Below are 24,846 nucleotides of genomic sequence, written 5' to 3'. Positions count from 1 at the left end.
AGGGGGAGTGCGAGGGTGTTTCCCACAGATATTTCAGATAATAAAGAAACTGTTGTATTGATCAAGCTTTGATACAGGTCAAGCCATCATTGCTAGTTCGAAAACGTCACTTTAGAACTAACAATGGAAGATGCACTGCTTTTTGGCATTGGAGTCACAAGGTTGTGTGTGTGTGTGTGTGTGTGTGTGTGTGTGCGCGTGAGAGAAAAAGAGAGAAACTGAGAGATTGCGTGTGGAATAACCTGTGTTTAAAGCGGCTCTCGTCAGGAATAACATCGCTTCAAATTGCCAAAAGTTTAAGTCTCAGCAGCAGTGAGTGTCGCCATTCTTGTACAGCTTTTCCATTGCTAAACAACTGTTTACAATCCCAGTGAGTCACGGGGGTGTGCTGACTGAGAGTTTGTGTGACAGCAAAAGAGAGGGGGAGGGTCAGCTTTGTGAGGCTGATTAGGGCGAAATACATTGAAACATAAAAAGTTTCACATATTAAAAGTTATTTCAGAAAACAGAAACTGTTGTATTGATCAAGTTGTGCGTGGGGGGTTGGCTCTATTTGTTGGTTGCGACTCGAGTCTAATGTGTGTGTGTGTGTGTGTGGGTGAGACGAGAGAGAGAGAGAGAGAGAGAGAGAGAGAGAGAGAGAGAGAGAGAGAGAGAGAGGGAGGCAAAGGACACTTTTCAATTGAAACTGAAATAAATTTAGGATATTATAGAAATTGTTTGTCATTCTTATCCGATGTACTTAACCAGTGTCTTTATTATAATTGGTTATTTTGTAGTGGTAGCCTGTAGGGCTCTTTGAAATAACTTAAATAATTTGCGAAGTGATATGGAACCATTATGCGGTCAAGACTTGGAACTACTTCATAGCTGTGCGTTTACTTCAAAAATAATTGCATACCTTTAACATCCGTCAACCAATCAGAATCAAGCATTCAAAAGACCCATGGTATAAATGTCCATATTCCATATTCTATCATTTTTGTGTATGTCTGGTCTGAGCTAATTGAAAATGTTATTCTAAATCTAGAATACATTTACACACAAAGTGAAAACTATGAAATTTCAGTGTAAAAATATTTGCACACAGGTTTCAGACAAAAAAAACAAAAACAAAAAAAAAAAACAACTACAGTTAGAGAATGATACCCATTGTCAGACAATGATTTGTTGTTCTCCATAACAATCACGCACACAAGCACATAAACAAGCTCTTACCCAATGCGTCTTGCAGGTATTTCTGTCCGACCAGTTTGAGGTACTCCTCGATAGCTTTAGTGCCCAGTGTGTTCTCTCTAAAGATCAGGTGCTCGTTCTCCCCGCATCGATCCACCTCCGACATCATCAGATCCGTCAGGAAGTCCTGCACCAAACACACAATCAAACTGATGTAAACAAGAAATGAGGTGTGAATATTGAGGCTGAACATGTACTATTAGTTAAAAAGAAAAAAACAGAAGAATAGACTGCATGGAGCTTTCTGTCATTGTAACTGAATCTGTTGTGTTGATGATGCCTGTCAGCAAAAGAAAGAAGAAGACTCTGTTCAAAGAGATCTGGCAGGGAGACTTTTACAACCAGCAAATTAAAGTTAGACAGAAAAATCTGGAGTCTACTCGCTTGTGACATATGCCCACTTTTACACATGCTCCAGACGCTTAGCGTCCCAAATAAGATTCTGCAGGTTTGTGTATTTGTGTGTGTGTCTCAAACTTTATATTTACAGAGATGAGTCATATTTGGCTCCATGTAGACTGCGGCCGGGAGCCTTTTGTTAAAAAAAGATATATATAATAATAAAATCATCATACACTTCCATAATAGGACATACAATGGCCCTAAAATTATTCTGACACTTTTGGACACTTATGTCACACCAGAATCAAAAGAAAGAAATCTCATGAGCCTTGAGATACTCCCCTCATGCGCACACACAGAGCACTATTAAGAAAAGGCCAAAAAAATTCTCCATTACTGTCACAGTTAATCAGCCAGACTATACCTCACCCTTAATCAGAACGAGACAAGAGAGAAATACAGGAAGCAATAGAAATGAGAGAAAGAGAGAGAGAGAGAGAGAGCGAGAGAGAGAGAGAGAGAGAGAGAGAGAGATATTAAGAGCAGTGAGACATAAATGCATGTTGAAAATAGAGAGGAAAGCAGAAAATTAAAAATAAAGCAGGTGAGTAAAATAGGTGGTGTACAGGAAAGCAAAGCCATGCACAGGGCAATGGAAGAAAACAAAAAGACAGCATAATGGAAAAATTATAAAGAGAGGGTGGAGGGATTAAAAAGAAAAGATAAAATCCCCAAGGCCTCTTTGCATTCCCTGGAAGCAAACTCAAAGAAGAAGCCATCTGACCGAGACAGCAGTTTATATGTTCTGCTGAGAGTGTGTGAGTGTATGGACCCAGGATATGGCGAGGGCCATTTAAAGCCCATTTTTTGTGCATGACATCTATGGGGCAGTGTACAGTATGTCTCATTAATTCAGAGACATAAGATGATGATGACTCATACTCTGGGGGAGTGAATGACAAAATAAAGAGAGAAAGGGGACAAAAGGAGGAAGGTATATGGCAGCAAGAGAGACATCGCAAACATAGGGCTCTATACAGGGTTCCCACACCTTTTGCCCAATGAATTTCCATGGCTTTTCCAGTAATGCATGATAACTGGATTCTTTTCAGATTAACATTTTTTATTGATTCAAACAGTTGACAAAGAAAAGCAAAACACATATTCACAGAATCGACATTTAACCCCTACTATTACCCCTCCCCCTCCAAATCCCAAACTCCATCCTGACCCTCAACAAACATCCCTGTGGTCACATATGAGTATACACACAAAAAAATAAAATAAAAATAAAAATAATAATAATAATAATATATATATATATATATATATATATATATATATATATATATATATATATATATATATATATATATATATAATAAATCACACACATTTAAACTATACTTCTTTCTCCACAGCCCCTCCCCGAGAGCTCTCCAAAAATGCCAAGTAGCTGCTTAATTTCCCATCAAACGTATCCAAGTTCCCCAGCCATCTAGATGACACTTCCTCGAAAGCCGCCACCCTCTCCATCTCCGTGCACCACTCTTGAAATGAGGGCATTCCAGCCGACTTCCATCCCATTAAAACAATCTGTCTGCCGATCAGAACACCAGCCAAGACCCAATTTTTTATGTGTTTATCCCCAATATTGATGACCGCCCCATCGCCTAAAATTCAAAGTCTGGGGCAAAATGAAATTTGAGTGCCCAATATGTCACACATAAAACTCTGAATCTTCAACCAGAATTCTTGGATCTTAAAACACCACCAAAAAACATAGGTTGTGTCTCCATCCTCTAATTGGCTTCGCCAGCAGGTGGGTGTGTCTTTAAGACCAAACCTATACAATCTAGAGGGGGTCCAATAGAATCAATGTAAATTCTTGAATTGCATAAGGCGCACCCTTGCATCTCTAGATGTAGACTTGGCGCTTTTTAGAATCCTAGCCCACACTCCCTCCTCCAATACCAAGTTAAAATCTTTCTCCCATAATCTCTTGATAGAAGTTAAAGTTCCATCCCCCAGACTCTGAATTAGCAGGGAGTAATACACTGATGCTTCATGACATTTTCCAAAAGCAGTAATCACCACTCCCAGAGTATCTGCCGCTATGGGGGGTGTATGCTACTCCCAACAATAGTACAGAGCAGATGGCGTAGCTGTAAATACCTAAAGAACTAAGATCTGGGAATCCCAAAATGTTGAACCAAATTTTCAAAGTATCTCAACACTCCACTCTCATACAGGTCACCGAGCGTATTAACCTACCTCACAATCCACTCTGTCCAGCAGAAAGGGGACTTATTAATTTTGGGTTCAGCCATATGCGTGAGGCAACATTTAAATAAATGTCCGAATTAAACACTCTGGACACTTTTGTCCATACCAAGTGCAAATGCGAGATAACAGGGTGTAACTTAACTTCTCCGATTAGTTTAATAGAAGGGCTTTGCAATGGCGAAATAGGGGCAAGAACTTCCTGTTCAATACAAAACCAGGGAGGGGCTATCTCAGGTGGAAGCGACCAATTAGCCAGATGTCTGAGACAGAATGCATAATAATAAAACAAAATCTTGGGTAAGCCTAGCCCACCTTTGTCAATCGGCCTATGCAACTTACTGAAATATAATCTGGGACGTTTGCCATTCCAAATGAAGGATTTCGCTATGCAATCAAATTGCTTGACATCTATAGGGAGAGACTGTAGCAGGTAGTTTAATTTTTTATACAATTAATTTTAATAACATTAACCTTCCCAATCATAGATAAATGTAAAGAAGCCCACCTACCCACATCGCTCGAAAACCTTTTTATTAAAGGATCAAAATTAACTCTAACTAAATCACACAAATTTGCTGGGAATAAAATACCCAAATATTTAATGCCCTGTATGGGCCACTGGAAGGCACCCGACTGAAAAGCCAGTACCGGGCAGTACGCTGTCAGAGCAAAAGCTTCGGATTTAGACCAATGAACTCTGTAGCCCGAGAACTTAGAAAAGGAATTAATAATTCTGTGGAGGCAAGACACAGATCTAGTAGGGTCAGAGACGAATAATAAAATATCATCTGCGTAAAGCAAATGCTTATGCACCACACCTCCTGCCACAACCCCTAGAAAATCATCCTCCTTTCTTATCACGGCTGCTAATTGTTCCATAGCAAGACAGAACAATAATGGGGAAAGAGGGCAACCCTGCCGGGAGCCCCTGTCCAGAGTAAAATAATCTGAAATTAATCCATTGGGTATCTATAAAGTAACTTAATCCAACCAATAAAATTATTCCCGAACCCGAACATTTCCAAAATCTTTACAAAATAATCCCATTCTACCATATCAAATGCCTTTTCGGCGTCAAGTGAGATGGCAGTGACTGGAGTCTCATCATTCACCACTGACCACATGATATTGATGAAATGCCTAATGTTATCAGAAGAGCTACGGTCCTGAATAAACCCCACCTGATCTATATGTATAAGAGATGTCATAACTTTAATTAATCGGTTAGCCAAAATTTTTGACAATATTTTGACATCTAGCTGGATCAGGGAAATTGGATGGTAACTCTTACACTCACTTGGATCGTTGTCCTTTTTAAGAATCAGACTGATCTGGGCTTGCATTATGGTTGGCGGAGGCTTTCCATTCATTATGGTTGGCGAGCCAATTCTGTAGCATAAGATCTAAAAAACTCAGTGGCAAAGCCATCTGGCACCGGAGCCTTACCTGTAGGCAAGGCCTTAATTACCTCGACAAGCTCCTCCAAGTTTATCTCAGAATCAAGAGAATGTTTTTGCTCAGCCATCAGTTTAGGAAGTTCTAATGGTTCCACAAAGATTATAATATCCTCAACAGTAGACGAAGACATGGAACTATAGAGATCAAGACAGAATTCTTTAAAAGCATTATTAATATCCATGGCTGAGATAAATATTTCACCACCAGCAGATTTCATTGAGAGAATGGTAGAAAAAGACTCTCTGTTTTATATATCTAGCCAGAGTTTTCCTGCCTTGTCCCCCGACTCAAAGTATGACTGTCTTGCCCTGAATAGTCAAAACTCTAACTTCTGCGACAAAATAGTATTATATCTGTATTTCAATCGGGTCAATTCCCTGAGGCCATCAGATGACATTCGGTGCTTCAGCTCTGCCTCGGCAATTTTAATATTCCCTTCCAAATCCACGAGTTCTCGTGCTTTGGATTTTTTGGTGAATGAGGCATATTGTATGATCCGGCCCCTGAGAACCGCCTTAAGTTCCTCCCAAGCCACGCCTACAGAGGATACTGAGGACCAGTTGGTCTCCAAAAAAACATTGATTTCAGCCTTTAACATTTGTTGGAATTCAGGATTTTGCAAAAGTGATACATTAAAGCGCCAACTATATCATTTATTTTTCTCCGTATGTGGCAACACCTCTAAACTCACCAGGGTGTGATCTGAGACTAAAATGTTTCCAATTGAGCAATCAACAACAAATGAAATGAGGGACTTAGATTAAAAAAAAAAAAAAAAAATCTATTCTAGAACAAATCTTATGGACTGATAAAAAAAATGTATAGTCCCTACCAGATGGGTTCAAATGTCTCTAAATATCTGTAAGACCAAGATTTTTACACATCCTGTGAAGTGTTAATTTTGTTCTAGGGGGCTTGCACAATTTTGCTTCACTATGATCAAGGACTAAGTCCATCAAAAGATTAAAGTCTCCTCCCAATATTATATCATGTGGGGTGCCAGTGGCTTGCAACATCCCTTCAAGATCTATAAAAAAGCCCTGATCATCAACGTTAGGTGCATAAATATTAGCCAAAAAAAGATTTTGCCCTTGAATTGCTGCAAAACAATAATGACTTTTCCTAATTTATCTTTAATCTGTTTGAGACATTTGAATTGTAGATGCTTACTTATCAGTGTAATGACTCCCATGCTCTTACTTTAGCCAGCACTAAAGAAAACATGTCCACCTGATATCATCCCAAATTTTTCAGCTTCCTGCGGGGAAAGATGCGTTTCTAGAAGAAACACTATATCAAGAGAAATAACCTTCCTTCTTTTTATGGGGTGCCCCAACCCATTCACATTCCATGTGAAGAGAGAGAATCCACTCATATTAACATTTGACATTTTGACATATGAGAAAAAATAGATTGTGTGTCAAAAACAAAATTATAAACAACACATTCCAACATTAGTGCAACAATCAAACCCAGAACTTCACCCACAACCAAACAAACAGAAAATGAAGAACATGCACATTAACCCTGCACACAACAGCACCAACTGGTGTTCATCCCTCTAAACTCAAACAGTCCATGTACGCCTACGAGAGCCCCCGCAACAACTTTGCCGTCGGATTGCTCAAGTCCAGTGTTTCTATACAAATTTTGTGAGACAGAATTACACAACAAAAGATAATCTATAAAACAAACTCTAGCCAATAGGCGGAATAAACACAAAGAACATGTAGATTCATCCACATAACTGTCCCGAAAGTGTTACTCTACAAAACAAACTCCAGCCGCTAGGCAGAACCAGCAAAAAAAAAAAAAAAAAAAAAAAGGCACTCAGTTTCCTCAGACAGTCAAACGAATGTTCAGTGAGCCGGCCCATTCGGCTGCTACATGAGTGCAACAAATTAACTAATCACTCCAATGTCTTGCAAGAAATACTCCACAAAACAAACTCCAGCCAATAGGAGGCATAAGCACAAAGCACATGCAGATTAATCCACAAAACTGTCCCAAAGGAATGTTACTCCACAAAACAAACTCCAGCCGCTAGGCGGAACCAGCACAAAAAGAAACAAAAGAGGTGCTCAGTTTGCTCGAACAGTCAAGTGAATGTTCAGTGAGTCGGTCCACTTGGCTGCAACGTGAGTACCACAAAATAACTTACTCACTCCATTGACTTTATGAAGGACATTGCTTGCAGTGGGCATGTGAATGTTTTACGCCCATCCTTAGCATCTATTCTCAATTTGGCCGGGAACATCAGTGCAAAAGTGACCTTCCTTTGATGTAAGAGATTCTTGCATTCCTTGAATCGATCACGTTTCACTCTTGTCGAATTCGCAAAGTCTGGGAACAAGAAAATGCTGTGGTTCTTCCAAAAAAGCCTTCCTTTTCTCCTCGCCTCAAGTAACACAATATCTTTATCGGATGATCTCAGAAATTTGGCCAGAATTGATCGGGGCCTGTCTCCCTCAGCGGATCGCTGAGCCAGAACTCTGTGAGCTCGCTCGATCTGTTATGTCAAGCCGATTTGCAAAGAGCCCGTCCAGGAATTTCACCATATCCTGACCCTCTTCGGCCCCAGGAATTCAGACGATTTGGATGTTATTCCACTGGCTACGGTTCTCCATGTCCTCCAACTTCTCCCAGTCATGTTCCAAATCCACTTTGGTTGCTAGCGGATTAGCAGATAGTTCCCTCTCTGATGACTCCAGATAATCAATCCATTTCCTGACATCCCCCACTCTTGTAACCACCTCAGAGAATTTAGTCTCCATGGCAGTGATCGATCGACGTATTACAGCAAGTTCCTCCAAGTCAGCAACGACCTTCATCAGCATTGCCGGCATGTTCAACATCTCTCGCCGAATTTCCCTCATTTCTCCAACCAAATCGGTTCCCTGGCTTGGGGCCTTCTCTGGGGTGTCAGCTTGAGCACGTAAGTGTCTTTTAATGTCTCCAGAGCCAAAGGATTTTTAATTCTTTGACATATTGTCCTCCTAGAACAGTTATGGAACAGAGTGTATCGAATCTCACCAGTTTATGTCATTAATAGTGTTAAAACTAGCAAAATGCGCAGAGCTCGCCGTTCACATGTCCGAACCTTGCATGGCGTCACGTGACTCCCCTGATAACTGGATTCTTAAAAATCAGATTGCACTCACAAAGAGCAATTTTTAGCCAATGAAATATTTTAGAGATGACCATAGCTATAAAACAATGCATTCACAACAGAAATTTCCATCACTTGTTAAGATTCCATTTATTTCCATCACTTTTCCAGGCCTGGAAATCACAATCTTAAAATTCCCTGACATTTCTAGGTTTTCCATGACCATGGGATTAGGGCTGCTCGATTATAGCAAAAATCATAATCACGATTATTTTGGTCAATATTGAGATCACGATTATTTGACACCATTGCTTACTGACTTTGAAAACATCATGCATTTATTGAACTTATTGAAAAAACTTGTCTTTTTAACAGTGGATTTCCTTGAAATGTAACTGCACTGGGAAGGGGAGGAGGCTATTGTCATATGATAATCATTTTATTTTACGTACGGTAGTCAAATAAAGGAAAGCCTCCATCACCATAATTTACAGCAGGGGTGCTCCCACTTCTATGGAATGAGACCTACCATGTACAATAAAGGCTATATATTATCACAATACCAAAATGTCAGTAGTCGGTAGTGAAATTTGACAATTCTCATTACCAGCTTCAAAACCACAACAAATAATAACATTAACTAATATGTTAATTATGGAAGAATGGTTTCAAGTTCTTAAGTAATTATTCAAGACTAGTAAACAGTCAGTAATAAAATAACAATAAAAAACAGCAATGAATAGAAATAGATTAAAAAATAATATAACAAAAAATACAAATTAAGAAAATTCAGTGCTTTTTTAACAGCTTTAAAAGTTTTTAACAGCAGTAGGCTATCAAGTATTCAGGTAAACATTCAGAATGAAATGCAACATAAAACTACTACTGGTCTTTACTGTATGATTATAATACATTATTCCTTTTTAAAGCTACTAAAGTTACCAAGTCAAGAGCAGTGAGTGTTTTCTAATTTTTTTGTTATGGTTGTTTGATTATTATAATGACACACTAGACAGAAGCAGGTCTATTATCTTACATTTATACTTACAAGTAGTGCCCGATATTATCGGCTGATAATGGTATTGGCACATCTGTTTGCTATGTTAGCCAGCTATAGTTTGTCAGTGCAGTCAGTAACGTAACAGATTGAAAGGTAAACATCAGAGCATCTTTTTGCAGCTCAGCAGACAACGGTGTGGTGGTGGATTGTGTCTGTTGAGTGTTGATTTCAGGCTACGTTGTTACTTGGCTGGTGAGACGCAATGCTAGAAAGTAAATAAACAATGTCCATCTTTTACTCTCTGTGACAACGAGCTTATAGCTAACCATGTAGCTACTTTCATACCTTGTCAGCTGAGTGGAAGCTAATGTGTAAACATGTATTCACCAAACTGTTTTGTTCAGAATTCACAGTTTGATACCCCCTTTACAATTCCAGTCGTTGCATTTACAAAATGTCATATTTAAAAGTCTGGTTTTCCACCACTGAAAGTTTCCCCTGAACTTGTATAGCAGAATACGGTGTAACCGCTGCCGCTGTTTATCTCTTGTCTCGGCAGGTGTAAATGCTTCTTTTACAACCTGCCCCTAACTGACTGGCAGTATTAAAATAGTCAGCAATTGACTGATAATAAACAGTACTACTGATATTTATTTAGCTATTTATTTTATTTGAATTTATTCTTTATTTAAATGGTCAGCCATTGACTGATACTAAACAGTACTGATGTTTATTTAGCTATTTATTTTATTTGAATTTATTCTTTATTTAAATGGTCAGCCATTGACTGATACTAAACAGTACTGATGTTTATTTAGCTATTTATTTTATTTGAATTTATTCTTTATTTAAATGGTCAGCCACTGACTGATATTAAACAGTACTGATGTTAATTTAGCTATTTTTTTATTTGAATTTATTCTTTATTTTCTCAGTGTTCATTTCTAGATTTTGTTGACAATGTATAATAATAATGTCAAATATTCTTTGATAAAAATATTTGTTTAAGAAAGCAGCCTTTTGAGTACCTTTGCATAGTCATATCGGTGCACAATCCACATAGAAAAGGTCTGTTTTCATTCCAGCTCAAAAATTAACTACATCGGCCACCATATCGGTAATCTGTGAATTTTTCCCCTCTAAAATCTGAATCAGTCTCAAAAATCCCATATTGGTCGGGCTCTACTTACAAGTCTGACATTTTAATACAAATCCACTTTTTTCTCCTCTGTTTACGTTTACTTTAGACATCAGTCATTGTGTTTACTTGAAAACCTCACCAAGACGGACATTTTGGCTGAATTCTGAAATGTATTTGACTGTTCAGGTGCGCATTAGCACGAGCATTTTCACACACACACGCATGTTCAGCACACACACATACGCAGCTGTTACTAGATCGCTAGCGAATTATACAATTACATGCTCTGGATTACTTTCAACAGCAGAATAAGAAACAAACTTTCTAATAAGGGACACAGGCCTAGCCTATCACAAATATAGCCGGTTATTTTTTCGTTATTGACGTTTTAATCAGTCTGCTTGTCAAGTCGGGCAAGTAAAATTCTCTTTCACTTGCCCCTTCAAAAATCCACTTGTCCCGGACCAGCGTTAATATCCAGCCCTGATTAAATATTGTATTCAACATTCTCTGTTTACAATTTTTTCTTCTGCAGTATAGCTCCTAAAGTAAATGTACATTGTTTTAAAGGAGTTTCAGATATTATTTTGGAAAACAAGCAAAAAAGACCAATCAAAAACATATTTTGTTCCAGTGTATCATGGGCCAAGACTACATGCTCTCACTTTTATGCTGCCTTAGATCCATCTTTAACTCTTTAACAAACTTTCTCTCCTTAATAGAGCTTCACGTACAACAGTAAAGAGAAGACTCAGGGGTGCAGGCCTTATGGTAAGAATTGCAAAGAAAAAGCCACTTTTTGAAACAGAAAAAGAAAATGTTAGAGTGGGCAAAGAATCACAGACATTGGACAACAGATAATTGGAAAAGAGTGTTATGGATCTTAACCCCATTGAGCATCTGTGGGATCAGCTAGACTGTTAGGTGCATGAGAAGTGCCTGACAAGATAGCCATATCTATGGCAAGTGCTACAGGAAGCGTGGGGTGAAATGTCACCTGAGTATCTGGACAAACTGACAGCTAGAATGTCAAAGATCTGCAAAACTGTCATTGCTGCATGTGGAGGATTTTTTTATGAGAACTCTTTAGTAGTTTAAGTTTTTTCAAATTGTAATAATAATTATTCATGTTTTTAATGTCTTGACTATCCATTGTGATCAGTTGAATGCCACCATATATATATATATATATATACACACACACACATACATACACTACTGGTCAAATGTTTTGAAACACTCATTCTTTATTATACTTTTTTCATCAAAGTCATTAAAACTATGGAATAACATAAATGGAACTATGGGAATTATGTTGTGACTAAACAAAATCCAAAATAAATCAAAACTGTGTTATATTTTAGCATCTTCAAAGTAGTCACTCTTTGCCCAGAATTTTCAGAAATGTACTCTTGACATTTTCTCAACCAACTTCTTGAGGTATCACCCTGGGATACTTTTTAAACAGTATTGAAGGAGTTCCCATCTATGTTGGGCACTTATTGGCTGCTTTTCTTTATTACTTATTACAGTGCATGTGATCACTCTCTTGCCAGCCATTGTCACATGTATTTTAAAGGAGCGCTGACATGACATCAAGTTTACATCATATCATGAAACAGATTAATACCTTGTCTAACCTTAAAATGCATGAGATGAATGAAAAGGTGTCAAAGTGTGTGTATGTGTGTGTGTGTGTGTGTGCGTGCGTGCTTGGAGAGCCCGTTCAAGTGGATGTCACATCTACAGCAAAGCATGACTTCTGTAATAGCTGTCAGAGCAATGTGCTGCTTCAGACCAGAAAGGCATCCTTTCAGAGCCAGCCTGCCTTAAAGTGCAGCCAAGCGAGAGGGAGAGAATGGCAGAGAATGAGTCTGAGACAAGATAAGGAGATAGAGAGGTGATGGTGAGCGGGGGAGTGAGGCAGACAGAGAAAAAAAAAAAAAAAAAAAAGAGTGTGATGGATGAAGAGAGAAAAGATACGTGCAGTGAAGGAAAAGGCAGATAATGACTCTCGTGTCGAGTATGTAATAGGAAGTTAATGATGGAAGGTACTAGTTTGGCTTCTACAAAAGCTTTTATGTTGCTTTTCTATGTTCAAATGTGTACATCAACTTGCAATGCTACAAAGAATAAACATTCACATTTGCATTTATGCATTTGGCAGATGCTTTCATCCAATGCGACTTGCACTGCATTCAAGGCATACACTTAATCAGTACAGCTCAAAATGCATAGAAATGTATGGTTTATTATTTTCTTTACTCAAGTGATAGAGACTCAATTTTAGAGTCTGAGAAAAAGCCAACTAGATTTGCATTTCCAGAAGGAAATATAAGTTTTTGTAAGACAGCAAAAGAACAGTGTTATAGATTTAGGTAAGATTTGGTTTTAGCTGTTGATTCTGTGTAAACTCAGAACGTTTACATGCACTTTAAAAGTTTGATTTCAGTCAGACTAAAACAATAATGTCATGTCATGCAAGTCCTACCTCACAAATAGCGATTTCAGTTAGACTAAAGCATTTATATGACATTTTAACAAGACAAATAATTGTGTGACTAAAATCTAACTTTTAAAGTGCATGTAAATTTGCAATTGTAGCTCTGCTTTGTCCAGCATGTTTTCGCATTAATCGGAACATAATTGGCCTCGGCATTATGTGCATGCTCTGAAAGACAGAGGTAACACACAGTGTGTATTTAACACTTCCTGTTATGGTACTTAGCACGTCTTTACTGTGTAACAGCAGCAAATTATGGTTTAATATTCTAAATGTCTATTTGTAAATAGCATCTGCCACACAGCGCAGCTATTTTCACCCCAGTAGTCTGGAGAAACCACAGGAATATACAACAAACTAGACAACTAGATGTCACTGCAGTGGCGTGGGGAGTAAAGACGGTGTGTGAATGTGCACTGTTGTTCTAGCGACTGCGGTTCAAATCTGCATTTCGTCCCACTCTTTTTCCCATCTGATTTACATTGCCACTCTTAATATTTCCTTTAATAATACTTTAAATAATAGATAAAAATTAATATAAAGGTTGATTTCATCACAGTGATTTGGTCACGGTGAATGTCTGGGAGTGCAGAGAAGGGTTTGATCTGGAGGCGGGGCCTGTCGATCAACATCGCTTGTATGTAGATTGCATCAGTGTATTACTAATATTACAGACCATGTTTTTTGGCATAAACCATAGTTTTAATGGAATTAACCATGGTGTAAGTACAGTAATATGGTGGTAATATAGTAAGCATGGTTAATTTTGTGGTTACTGTAAATGTACAAAAAATACCATGGTGAAAGCATGGCTACTGTAGTAAAACCAAGATTATTTTTCTAAGGTAAGTTTAGGGTTAAGTTTAGTGGTAGGGGTTAATGTAGTGTTTCTGTGGGACTCTAAATAAACACAGTAAACACACTGCAATATTTAAATATGGGTGCAAATATTATCTGACATTATTTTAGCAGGGTTGGGGTGCAAATAATATCTGCCACTATTTGCACTGGGGTGTTAACAGCATACACCATTATTTGCACAATGGTGCAAATAGCATCTGCCATTAATAGTTGCAAAAAAAGAGAAATCCTATCACAATTCTTTATGCAAAGAGATTTAAGAAAAAAGCAATTGAAATTCAGTTAAGCAGTTCAGGCTGAATTAATTGCATTATTAACCTGAATGTTTAAGGAATATTTGCCTTGCAAGCACTGTAATGATGAACCATAAAAATCACACTAGCAGAAAACTAGAGCAGGTGATAAATGAGTGTTATTGTGTCCTCTTGGGCCTGTGTTCCCTGTGGGATATCTTTTCCCCTTCTTTCACATTATCTGATTATATTTGCCTGCTATATAAAAAGTCCTCTCTATGTGACCACTAAACAATACCTTGACAGACTGAGTGCATTATCAGAGCAGGAGTCACCCAGATGTCAAGATTCTTTTGGGTAATCCTGATCTCAGTGATTCAGTCACAGCAGGCTTTGTTTGGCAGTTCAACTAGCCATGTCCGGACTTTCCAAAGGAACAAAAACAGACTAGCTCTGTTAATCCACACAGAAGAGACAGCTTCATTTTTATTTGAACCTCATTTAGCCCAATTTTATTTTTATCTGTCAAATTATGCATCTGTTGGAGGCAGGCAATATGCCAGCTGAAATAGAACTAAGAACTCCCAAAATACATCCTATATATACACTTTAAGAGCCTAAATTGAGTGATTTAATGTATACAGAGAATATACACTTAAGGGAGAGAGACATGCTGTTGAAGTGCTAAATTGAGTCTTCATTCCTGTCATACACACTCATTTTGGTCACAACTATAATCTGTTTGGGAAAACCAATGGCAAAAAATATTTTACTCCAAAGATATCACATATCCTTTGCCAGTGGTTATCAACTGATTTAGCTTAAGAACCAAGACTTTACAATGGTTACAGGGTTCCCACCTTTTTGGACTAATGCATTTCCATGACTTTTATATGACTTTTCCAGTCATTTGTGATATCTGGAAAGTGTTTTTTATCATTTGGATTCAAAATTATTTGCTAATTAATTATTCAGAGCAATTTGTGAACTACGTGTCGGTGAGTGATGGCTACTAACTGCAACCTGTGCCAGCCAGACATCACTTCAGTCTACTTCGATGGACATTACAGAGGATGAACTGCTGCAAAGCCCAAGCGTAAGACAACAGATACTTCACTGGCCACTGCCTGAACCTCGGAACCTGCGATGCACCTCACTGATCTCTGCCTGCATCATCTTGGTAATACAACCCCAATTTAAAAAAGTTGGGACCGTATGAAAAATGCTAATAAAAACAAAAAGTTGTGATTTGTAAATTATATTCACCCTTTGCTATATTGAAAACACTACAACTACACATTATATGATGTTCTACATTGTGAATTTCATTTTTTTATTTTTTTATGTACAGTGATTTGAAATCAGATGATTGCAACACGCTCCAAAAAAAAGTTGAGACAGGGGCAATTTAAGACTAATAACAATTTGACGAGTTAAAATAACAAGGCAATGTGAAACAGGAGATGTTAATCAGGTGAGGCAATTGTGTCATAATATATAACGAGCCTCCAAAAACAGCCTAGTCCTTTAAGAGCAAGGATCATTCGAGATTTGACAATTTGCCAACAGATGCTTCAGCAAATAATCCAGCACTTTACAACAATGTTCCCCAAAGACAAATTAGAAGGATTTTGGGCATTTCACCCTCTACAGTGCACAATATAGTTAAAAGATTAAAGGAATCTGGTCAAATCTCTGTGCGTAAAGGGCAAGACGAAAACCACTTCTGAATGCACATGATCTCTGATCCCTCAGACATCACTGTCTTAAAAAACATCATTCATCTATAATGGATATCATGAACATGGGCTTGGGATTACTTTAGTAAACCTTTGTTAGTCAACACCATTCGCCGCTGCATCCACAGATGCAAGTTAAGACTTTACTATGCAAAGCAGAAGCCCTACATCAACACTGTCCAGAAGCACTGCCGACTTCTCTGGGCTCATTCTCATCTTAGATGCAAAGTAGAACAGAGGAACTGTGCTTTTTGGTCTGATGAGTCCACATTTCAAATAATTTTTGAAAAACACAGCCATAGTGTGCTCCGTGCCAAAGAGGAAAAGGACCATCCAAGCTGTTATCAGCGTCAGGTCCAAAAGCCAGTGTCTGTATGGGCCAGGGGTGTGTCAGTGCCCATGGCATAGGTAACTTGCACATCTGTGAGGGCGCCATTAATGCAGACAGATATGTAAAAATTTTGGAGCAGCATATACTGCCATCCAGCACCATCTTTTCCAGGGATGTCCCAGTATTTTCAGCAGGACAACTTCAAACCACATACTGGCCGAATAAGCAGAGAGTGCGGGTGCTAGTTTGGCCTGCTTGCTGTTCTGACCATCTCCAATTGAGAATGTGTGGTTCATTATGAAGTGCACAATATGGTAACAAAGACCCCGTACAATTGTGCAGCTGAAGACCTGAATAATGGATGAATAGGGGAAAATTCCACTTTTTAAACTTAATAAATGTGTGTCTTCAGTGCCTAAAATGCTTAATAAGTGTTATTAGAAGAAATGGTGATGTTTCACAGTGGTAAATACTCAACTGTCCCATCTTTTTTGAAGTATGTTGCAATCATCTGATTTGAAATTACTGTACATAAAAAAAACAATGAAATTCACAAGGTAAAACATCATATAATGTGTAGTTGTAGTGCTTTCAATATAGCAAAGGGTGAATATAATTTACAAATCACTCCTTTTTGTTTTTATTAGCATTTATCATACTGTCCCAACTTTTTCGGAATTGGGGTTGTAGTATGGACTAAATTCTCTTTAAATGTAATACATAGACAATAAATTAATGCCAACTAAAGCCTTCATCAGCCAAATAACAAAGGACAATGCATCTATGTGCATTTCCGCAGTTAATTCAGGATGGACTTTAAGACGCTTAATTATCAATCTTACATTTCATACAAAATCCTTCAATTTAAACATTGCCACCAACATCTACTCAGTTTACTAATTTAAACCATTGCTTGTATTACACAGAGATAACTAATATTGGCATTACATTCATGCTGTTTAGCCAGAGGGAAACTGGCTCCCCCAGTGAGCCTTGCTTCCTTCAAGATTATTTTTCTGCATAAACTAACATTTTATGGAGTTATGTATTCCTTGCCACTATCGCCTTTGGCTTGCTCACTGGGACCCTAAAGACAAATAATTTAAGGCATAATCTACTATTACGTTATTATATTAAAAACACAAATTGAGGACTTTAAGACCCCGTTTCCACCTGGTATCAAAATGCGTCTCGGGTGATATGATTACATGTGGTCAGGTTAGACACATGGTTGCTTAAATGCACCTTCTGTGACCACTTGTGATCGGATTTGGAGGGGAGAGCCTCTGTTTCATGACGACATACATCAATCACTTTGTCAATGTGTTCCTACATGACATTAAAAGCACAACAAAATCAGAAAAGACAAAAAAAGCACAAAAAAAAAACAAAAAAAAACTGTGCTATTTCTTCCTGATGCAGCTGAAATTTAATCTAAGCACAAAAAAAAATTCTATGAGAATTGTCCGTTATTTTAGTGGACTAGTTGAATTAACCTGAGCTGCAGATGCTCGTGCTTCTCATAAGTGTCTGTGCATGTTGATTTCAGACACAATGAAGATCTCACGCTTGTGTGTGTATCCACTTTTTTTAATTTTCCGATCGGACGGTTTTTTCTTTTTAAACCGCTCGTAACCGGCAAAGTTTAAACTCTTGTTTTAGCGCAGCAGTTGATTGACAGGTGAGGGGAGGCACTTCGCTGCTGCCTGGATGCATACAGGATGGATTAGCGTTTACACATCAAATGTGATGCGTTCAGATGAGGTTTTGACCACATTCGTACGTGGTTTTTGTGATCTCATCACAAAACTTTTTAGACCCCGTTTAGACCACATGTGATCCGATCACCAAAAACGCATCTTAATACCAGGTGGAAACGGGGTCTAAGAAATTAAAGACATTACAGTTTCTTTTTCTGTTAAAGCATGATTTTCTGTAAAGCTACTTTGAAACTATATGTGTTGTGAAAAGCGCTATCCAAATAAAAATGACTTGACTTGAACCATTTTGACCAAATAACTGGAAAGAACAGAGTCAAAAGAAAACTCACAAATCTAACATCAATATGGCTTCAAGCTCTATATTTTAAATAAATATTTTAGAACAGAGTGTAACTAAAAAAAATTCTATTCACTAAATTTCCATGACTTTTAAGATTTTGGTCATTTCCTTGACTACTGGCCTGTTTCAGTGACACCACTTTTCCCCAGTCGCCATATTTGTGACCATCAGCGGGACTATCATGAATGGAAAAACACCCGAAAAACGATATCAAGAAAAACATAAAAAATTGCTTTTGATCCATGCTAAGTCCCAGGAAAAGTTCATACAGGTCTGAAGACAGCACAAATATTGCCAAATTGAATTTTCACGGACATTTAAATATATTTTATCCACGATTCATCTCTATATGCTGGCGAGTCTGATGTGTGACCGGCGATTACACATGCTCACTGGTACATCACCATAAACATCTCTCATTAAGAAGTTGTTTTCTGGTCTGATTTAGTCACAGCTTTAAAAAACGTCTGTGATGATCCTGTCTGAATGAATGTAAGAGCTTCTTTTAACTCCTGAAGAAGGGTTATACCTTCAATCGCAACACATTGAAGGTATATGGAATATTGGTCAGAAACATGGCAGCATGGTCATACAGTGACGTCACTTGAAACAGGTCAATTCCAGGCCTGTAAAACACAATTCTAAAATTCCCTGATATTTCCAGGTTTTCCATTACTGTGAGGGTCCTGTATATAGTGAAAAAATAAAATAATAATAATAAATAAATAAATATATATATATATATATATATATATATATATATATATATATATATATATATATATATATATATATATATATATAAAATTGAAATCAGACATATATTAAGTAGTTTATTAATGGATTCTAAATTTCTCTTGAATTTTTTCTTTGTTTTCGAGAACATCCATATTGGCATCTGCTTTATTTTACATGCCTTTACCAAGTGACAGACTCATAGGCTTTTGTGTAACCATTTGAAACCCACTAGTTGAGAAAAACTGGCCTTAACTATATGACTCTCAATTGTGTTGCTCAAGAGCCTTCTGTATTGAATTGCATAATAACATAAATAATACATTGATTCATATCACAAAGGACAACACATTTAAAGACAAGCTCTAAGCACAAGTAAGCTGGATTTTACAGCTGTCCTCATAAAAAATGACCTTGGACAGCTTGGGCGATTCCATTGGTGTTACCGTTTTTACAGTCCAAATCCCTCAGGGCTTCTTTAAGAAGAACAGTAATTAAGAAGCAGTAATTAACAGCATGAGACTAACAGCCCCAAACACCCACCACGGAGCCTAGGTAGACAGTGGATGAGGGGCAGATGGGATATGAGTGATTCAACTGCCCGTTTATGACAACCCTCTGTGAAGAGCAGTTGGTTTGGTAATAGCAGATCCCCTTTATCCAGTAGTTAAAGAGGTGAAGTGCAGCTGACCAGAAAAGAGACTTATGACTTGTAATCTCATGGAACACGCTCCAATGCCATGGATCTCAGAGTCAGCACTCAGTAGATAATGATGCAGATCAACCAGCCATTCGTGGACCAGTGATCATTTCTAATGACACTGTGGATACTGAAAGGAAAGCATCACAATTTAAGGTCACTTTTACACAGTTTTTGATAAGCAGGAAGCTTTGATTGTGATCTTGCTGCTTATGCTTCAGCTCAATGCTAGCAAGTTAAAATATGCTGGATCTCTGAATGAGGCATTTACTGTAAATATTGAATTCTGTTACATATACCGTAAGTTCTAGCCTAGCAAAAGAACTGAAAGAAAATGCCATTTATTTCTCAATAAAATATGTTATTTCTCTATGAAATAGGTTATCCATGAATAGAACTCTTTAGAAGCCTAAATAAATGTGATTACTGGGCAGACTGTTCATAGAAATATTATTAAGACAGCATAAAGCTCAGGAAAATAGGCAACAGTGAGTATTCTCCTCCATGTTGTTCTGTGACCACATAAAAGCTAAACGGCAATTGATTGGGCATGAATAAGATCACCTAAAAAAGAACACAAGTCTTTTACTACCATAGACTTTGTGCGGGAGATGTCACCCCCCCCAATATTAAGATGAGTTGTCGATCAACAGCTTGCATTGAGTGATTCTAAATTACGTTCATCAAGCAATTCACAGACAGATTTTCCTGAAATGACGCTGAGAAAAATGACCTCTGCTGAAGCTGAATGCCTTATATCTGTAACAATTAACTTTTTAGATTTTCACTGACAACACAAATGAAGATAGCCATAGAGAAGACCGACCCCATAGTAAAAAATCTGTTTCACGCTTCATTTAACTGATTCTCCACGGCTAAAGCAAAGGCCACCAGGAGAACTATTTGACGGGTGACTGCAAGCTGTTGAATTAAAAATACTGGCCTGTAAAGCACCAAAAATCTGTATTCTGAGAGTTGGTCATTAAAATTACCCTTATGCCCGGACCCTTATTATAAACACAATGGTAGATTTACTCACTGAAAAGCCTGTTTCATGCTTAGTTTGTCTAATTAGACTCCACACATAGGTTATGGAAATTAGAATATTCAGGGAAAAAAGCTAGGCCTCATATTAAAAAAAGTAACCAGCAACAATGTTTTTGGTCTGTCCTTTAATTCCACAAACATGAAAATGACAGGCTTAGTGCAGTCTAAACATGTTCTTCAGTAAATGCCATACATATACTAGAAGCTTATCCACCTCCATCTAAGGTCATTTCGCCTTTGTGTTGATATCATCCTGTGAGTCACTGCAAACATTCCATCTACAAAAATCCAGGATCTGCCAATCTCAGCCTGACATAAGCTAAAACAGCCAACAGAGATAAGATGTGTTGTCTTAATCCCTCCCTTATAGTATAACGGGAAAAATGGATGTTGAGGGGTTGGGATAATCCCACTGAAATACCTCTCAGCATGAGAAATAAATACAAAGGATCACAGATATAACTAATAAAAACTACACACAGTCTCTTTCATGTAGTATCCCTTTGTTAAGCTGGACAGCAAGGAATATCACCAGGGATTCTACAGCAGAGATTACAAACAGCAATTGGATTGCTATTGATTCACAGTGACCTCTGAAGTTTAACAGGAACATCACTGAAATAGCAGAACGTAGAAAAGGCCAGGAAAGGCAAATCAATTTGTTATATTTACAAAATGTGAACATATGGACGTATACACACTCAAACATTAATTAAATATATAAATAATAATTATACTAATAAAAATCAGATATCAATAAAATATTATTTGCTACACATCACCACTCATTTGTTTTAGAATAACCTAAAACTGTAGAACACTGAAACACAATCTAATAGGTAATTCTGTTTTAGGTAAAGTTGCAAGATTAATGCAGCTGCAAAACTCATGAGTCACTATATAAAGTCTCTTTATGAGACATGAGACATGTGTGTCAGCGCTTTAAAGATAAAAATGCACATTTTTTCCAGCAAAATCACAAAAGGGCAATATGGTGAATGGTATGTTTGCAGTAGACAGATACTGACTTGGAGATGTTGTAGCCTAGTGGTTAAAGATCTGAACATGAAAACAGACAGAATTGATCCAGGGGTAAACACTGAATTATCACTACTGGTTTTATTCATTAATATTTTTATGAAAAAAGAGACTGGCCACCTCTCAGAGCAAGTGTGTGAGAAGACTATTTATAATTGACAAAAAGATGAATGAGAAACAAGTTCATAAAAATAAATAAAAGCTTGATATTATTGCCTTGCAACCCAGACATCAATATAATACTGTAATACTGCTGATGCCCACCACTAGTGTCCAGGGGACTGTCAATGTATTAAGTTGCACCTGGTCAAAATCATGTTGTTGAGAGAAAAAAAAAAAATAAATACACTGATATATCGCACTAATTGCGGTGAATCCGACAGTGATTAGAACCTGGGAGTAGCCGACTTCCCTTTAGCCACTTAGCATGTCAAAACTAGATCACATCAAGATCTACACAGCGTATTATGCTGTATTTGGGCTTGTTTTAATCAGGAGCATCTGCTTTAAGTAATCGCATGTAACCACTTTTCACAGTCTGTTAAAGCTGCATGAAAAATGGCAAAAAAGAACTGCATCTTTATACAAAAAAACATAATTTAAGAAAATATGTTAAATTACAAGATAAGTATCCTTTCAACTTACCTTGGCTTTCCCGGTGCTCTGCAGTATGTGCACCAGAGCACAGGCCATCTCCTCTTTGTTCTTGACGCTGATGACTGGCTCCAGCACAGAACAGAGCAGCATGTAGTTGTTGGTGGTGTACTCTGCAAACTCTTTGTAGAGTTCCATAGGCAGGATGTTCATGCTCTGGTACCGGGCCTTGATGCGGATCATAGGGCCTGCTGTTTTCCCTTTTCCTGGATTGGGCTGGCTGAGCGGGTACCATTTCTCAACCTGCTGCCTGCTCGTGACAGTCACCACTGGAATGCTCACCAGTCCTACATAGTTGTTCTTGTCCTTTTTCTTTTTTTTGTCCGAGTCCCTATACAGGTGGACTGTGATGTTCTGGAGAGTAGGGAGGTTATTGAACTCAAAGTGTTCACCCCAGAAGACATTATCTGTCTTCAGCTTGCAGGTTGTGCGGGCGTAAAGGGCGTCATCCAGGCAAAGTTCACAAAAGTACTTTTTCTTGGCCGGAAGGTCCTTCGCTTCGATGATCCAGAGCCGAAGAGTGTTCTCGACCCGCCTAGTGTTGTCCTAGAGATGGGAGGCAGAGTGAGATCACTGGACTATCAGAATATCATGTCACGCATCATAAAAGATTATTACTGCAAGAGTGTGACATCTAAAGGGGTCAGTGATTTAGAGATGGTGCTCTATTCGATTCAGAAAATACCCTCTGTTTCAGATCACCCACCCTTGGGATGGAATTATAAGGCCCTTTATTTTAGATCAATTCATGTCCTTCCTATAAAGATAGCAGGTAGGCACTGTAAATATTGCATGACATCATCCAGCAGTGAATGTCATTTTCTGGCCTTTAAATAGAGTCTATCCAGCGTGAAGTCATAATGTTTAAAATACAAGGGACTGCCATTAAAATGACCTGCATCATGCTGCAGGTTAAGCTTTTGTTGGAGTTCTAATAGAGGTTAATTTATAGATATTCCTCCATCCTTTTATAACTCAAAAGGCAGTGGAGGATGAGATCAGAATAAAACTAAATGCCATAGTAGACCACAGAGCATTCATGAATCACTGAACTGCACAGACTAAGGCTTGACTGATAAATTACTCTACAAGAAAAGTTGACTGTACTGAGCAATGAACATTGTTTATTTAGGGCTTTAGTGCTCAAAGATATTCCCCACACTAATAAACACGCACCAAGGCAATTGATTTAGCAAAACCTGGTATTGAGGTGCTCCATTGTGCGTCCTCATCTCAGATAATGAACTAATTAGGCAGACAGAAATGGGCCTGTGTTGCAGCAGCTATGATTTTCTCCACATTGCCACAGCATCAACATCTGTCTGAAAGTGTCATCTGTTTACAGCAAAGCTCTCTAATGCCTGGCAGTGGTGCTCACCTTCGAAACCCATTGAGTAATTAAAATGTATGACTGAACGATGGGGAGTCATTAAACGCATCCCCGGGCAAGCTGTGAATGCGGCAAATATAACTTGAAGGCTGTGCTTGAATTTTTTTCTATCTAATTAATCATTAATTTGTTTAATCATTGATTGGTGAAATGAGCTGTCGGATGAGATTTGTTTCTTGGCGGCCTCTAAGCTGCCATATGTTTTGCAGTTTCTCTACTGTGCTTATATCAAAGAGAGAGAGAAAGAGAGAGAGAGAGAGAGAGAGAGAGAGAGAGAGAGAGAGAGAGAGAGAGAGAGAGAGCGAAATTGGACAGAATGAGACAAAACTGCCCTATATTTAATAGTCTTACAAACACTGTATTTTTTTTTTAATCTTTCTCCTTTCTTTTCATTGAATTGTACTTCTTTGGTAATTACAGTAATCAGAGTCCTGCATCTGTCTAAATGTGTCAGGTATGATTTTAGTCTATGCAGGTATATAAGTGACCCTTCACAGCCCTTCTGCTGCAGCAAGGCAACTTTACCTTATTAGGGTGTATAGCTCGTCGCAGGTTCTCCATCCATTTGTCTCTCTCTGCGGCTGATCGACAGGAAAAGCACTTACTACCTGTGGAGGTGCTTACCTGGAAAAAAAGCCAATAATTGTCAGCCTACTGCAGGAATGTCATGGCTTCTGGATTGCTTTCAGCAAAAGGAAAATTTTAGTATGATTTGGTTGCTATGTATAGAAAGAACAAGCACATACTGTGCTTTAATGTAATCTAAAAAGATGTTTCAAACTGGATAGAACAAGGTGCAAAATAAGGATGAGCATTTTGGCCATTTTGTGTACTCGAGTACTCAACAGATAAATCAACAGTGTTCTATCAATTGGAACTGTGAATGCAAATATGTTGAGCGGGTTTGTCAATATCATCCTGTTTTTTAAAGCAACAGTGTGTCCTGTGTGTATGTCCCTAATCCTATTCAAACAGAGTGAAT

General features: G+C 38.0%; 1 protein-coding gene across 7 annotated transcripts in view; it reads right to left on the bottom strand.

The window, feature by feature from the left end:
- LOC127440121 (disabled homolog 2-interacting protein-like) overlaps positions 1 to 24,846 on the bottom strand; it is a 209,762-nt gene that overhangs the window by 48,465 nt on the left and 136,451 nt on the right. For all 7 annotated transcript variants that reach the window (XM_051696523.1, XM_051696527.1, XM_051696526.1 and 4 more), the window contains 3 exons: positions 24,390 to 24,488; positions 22,466 to 23,020; positions 1,219 to 1,363 (listed from right to left, as the gene is read on the bottom strand). In XM_051696523.1, coding sequence (XP_051552483.1) covers positions 1,219 to 1,363; positions 22,466 to 23,020; positions 24,390 to 24,488 — 799 coding nt within the window. The remainder of the gene's footprint in view (positions 1 to 1,218; positions 1,364 to 22,465; positions 23,021 to 24,389; positions 24,489 to 24,846) is intronic.

Source organism: Myxocyprinus asiaticus, chromosome 4 (assembly GCF_019703515.2).
Source record: "Myxocyprinus asiaticus isolate MX2 ecotype Aquarium Trade chromosome 4, UBuf_Myxa_2, whole genome shotgun sequence".
In the NCBI taxonomy this organism is placed as follows: domain Eukaryota; kingdom Metazoa; phylum Chordata; class Actinopteri; order Cypriniformes; family Catostomidae; genus Myxocyprinus; species Myxocyprinus asiaticus.
This window is presented reverse-complemented; position numbering and strand designations above follow the sequence as displayed.